At 51.0% G+C, this 2,049-nt stretch overlaps 1 protein-coding gene across 1 annotated transcript; it reads right to left on the bottom strand.

Moving 5' to 3' along the window:
* Positions 1–237: 237 nt before the first annotated feature.
* Positions 238–1,188, bottom strand: LOC116475625 (olfactory receptor 1K1). The gene is given in 1 exon segment (XM_032165064.1): positions 238–1,188. A coding segment is annotated over 1 exon segment (951 nt).
* Between the last annotated feature and the right edge of the window lie 861 nt (positions 1,189–2,049).

Here is a 2,049-nt window from a genome sequence, read left to right as displayed (position 1 = left end):
AAAGTCACTTCTTACCTTTGAGCCCAAAGACAGATTTTCTTGTGTGTAAAACTGGATCATAATATCTGCATCCTGGGTGGCTGTGGGAATAAAATGAGATCAGGCAAGGATCTGCTTCCGGGCAGGTGCTCAGAAAATGACAGCTGTTATGATTTTTGAGCATAGCAGAGGACAGAGGGTCACGTTCAAGAGTTGCCAGCATGGGTGATGCAGTCTGTCCTCAGTGGGGTCCTGCCCTCAGGAGTCACTAGCTGAGATCCTTCGCCCAATGAGAAGGGCTCAGAGTGCCCTCTGTACGTTGCGATTCCGGAGGCTGTAGATGACGGGGTTCAGCATGGGGGTGACTACAGTGTACATGACAGTGGCCACATGGTCCCGCTCTGTCTCATATCGGGATGTGGGCTGGAAGTAGACGGCAATGACTGTCCCATAGAAGAGGCTCACCACAGCCAGGTGGGAGCCACAGGTGGACACAGCCCGGAGCTTCCCAGAGGCCGAGGGCAGCTGGAGCACTGCAGCTGCAATGGCCCCATAGGAGGTGAGGATGAGCAGGAAGGGAGTGACCACCACCGCGGCGCCCTCGGTGAAGACGAGCAGCTGGATGTGGTGGGTGTTGGAGCATCAGAGCCTTAAGAGAGGCTAGTGGTCACAGAAGAAGTGGGGCACTTGGTGGGAAGCACAGAAGGACAAGCGAGCCATGAGCAGGATATGCAGGAGGGAGTGGACGTGGGACACCAGCCATGCCATCCCCACCAGGGCTGTGCACACGGCCCAGGACATCCTCATGGCATAGTGGAGGGGGTGCTGGATGGCCACGTAGCAGTTATAGGCCATGGCCGCCAGGAGACAGCTATCAGTTACCCCCAGGGCAAAGAAGAAGTACATTTGAGTCAGGCAGCCAGCCAGCGAGATGGAGCGGTCATGGGCCAACAAGTTGGCCAACATCTTGGGCACAGTGACAGAGGTGAAGCAGAGATCAGCAAAGGACAGGCGGGCCAGCAGGAAGTACATGGGTGCATGAAGGGCTGGACTGGCCTGGATGGCAGCCGCAATGAGTCCATTACCCAGGAAGCCAGCCACATACAAGAGCAAGAACAGCACAAAGAGAGGCCGCTGCTGTCCAGGACTTGTTGTCAGTCCCAATAAAATGAATGGGGTTCCCTCTGAAGACTCATTGGCAGCCTCCATGGCAGGCTGGTTATTCGCCTGGAACCTCAAGGGCTCCTTTCTATTGATGGGTCACCTCACGGATGTCTAACGGAAAAGGTGAGGGGATAAATTGTTCAAGACTTCCTGGCCGTGGGAAAAAATCAAGAATTTAGAGTCAGGTAGCCCTGGCCCTACGCACAGGTGTGACTGTGGGAAGTCATTTCACCTCCCTGAGACTTCTTCCTTTCTGGGCCTTAGATTTTCTTTCTTTTTCTTTTTTTTTTTTTGAGACGGAGTCTCGCTCTGTCGCCCAGGCTGGAGCACAGTGGCGCAATCTTGGCTCACTGCAAGCTCCACCTCCTGGGTTCACGCCATTCTCCTGCCTCAGCCTCCCGAGTAGCTGGGACTACAGGCGCCCGCCACTACGCCCGGCTAATTTTTTGTTTTCTTATTTTTCGTAGAGATGGGGTTTCGCTGTGTTAGCCAGGATGGTCTTGATCTCCTGACCTTGTGGGGCCTTAGACTTTCAACCTGCGAAATAAGAGAATTGAAGTAACTCATCTTCAAGGTCACGTTCAACTTTGATAGTTTGTGATTTAAGCATAAATAGAACAAAAGATATTGCACAAGATGTAGATCAGGGAAGGAGGAAAATATGAAAGAAAAGATGAAACAGAGAGAGGTTTGATACAGAAAGATCTGACCAATGGACATTTATTTTGGAAAAGAAAGAATGAAACCAAACCAAGATGGAGGAGAGAAACATAAGAAAGAAACTCTAGAAAAAAAATCTGAAGAGCACATTGAAATGAATATGAACCCACAACACCTAGACACATACAGTGGAATTTTAGAACACTGGAAATGAAGAGGAGAATCCAGTACTTCCTAAGGGCATGG

This window comes from Hylobates moloch, unplaced genomic scaffold (assembly GCF_009828535.3).
Source record: "Hylobates moloch isolate HMO894 unplaced genomic scaffold, HMol_V3 SCAFFOLD_10, whole genome shotgun sequence".
In the NCBI taxonomy this organism is placed as follows: domain Eukaryota; kingdom Metazoa; phylum Chordata; class Mammalia; order Primates; family Hylobatidae; genus Hylobates; species Hylobates moloch.
This window is presented reverse-complemented; position numbering and strand designations above follow the sequence as displayed.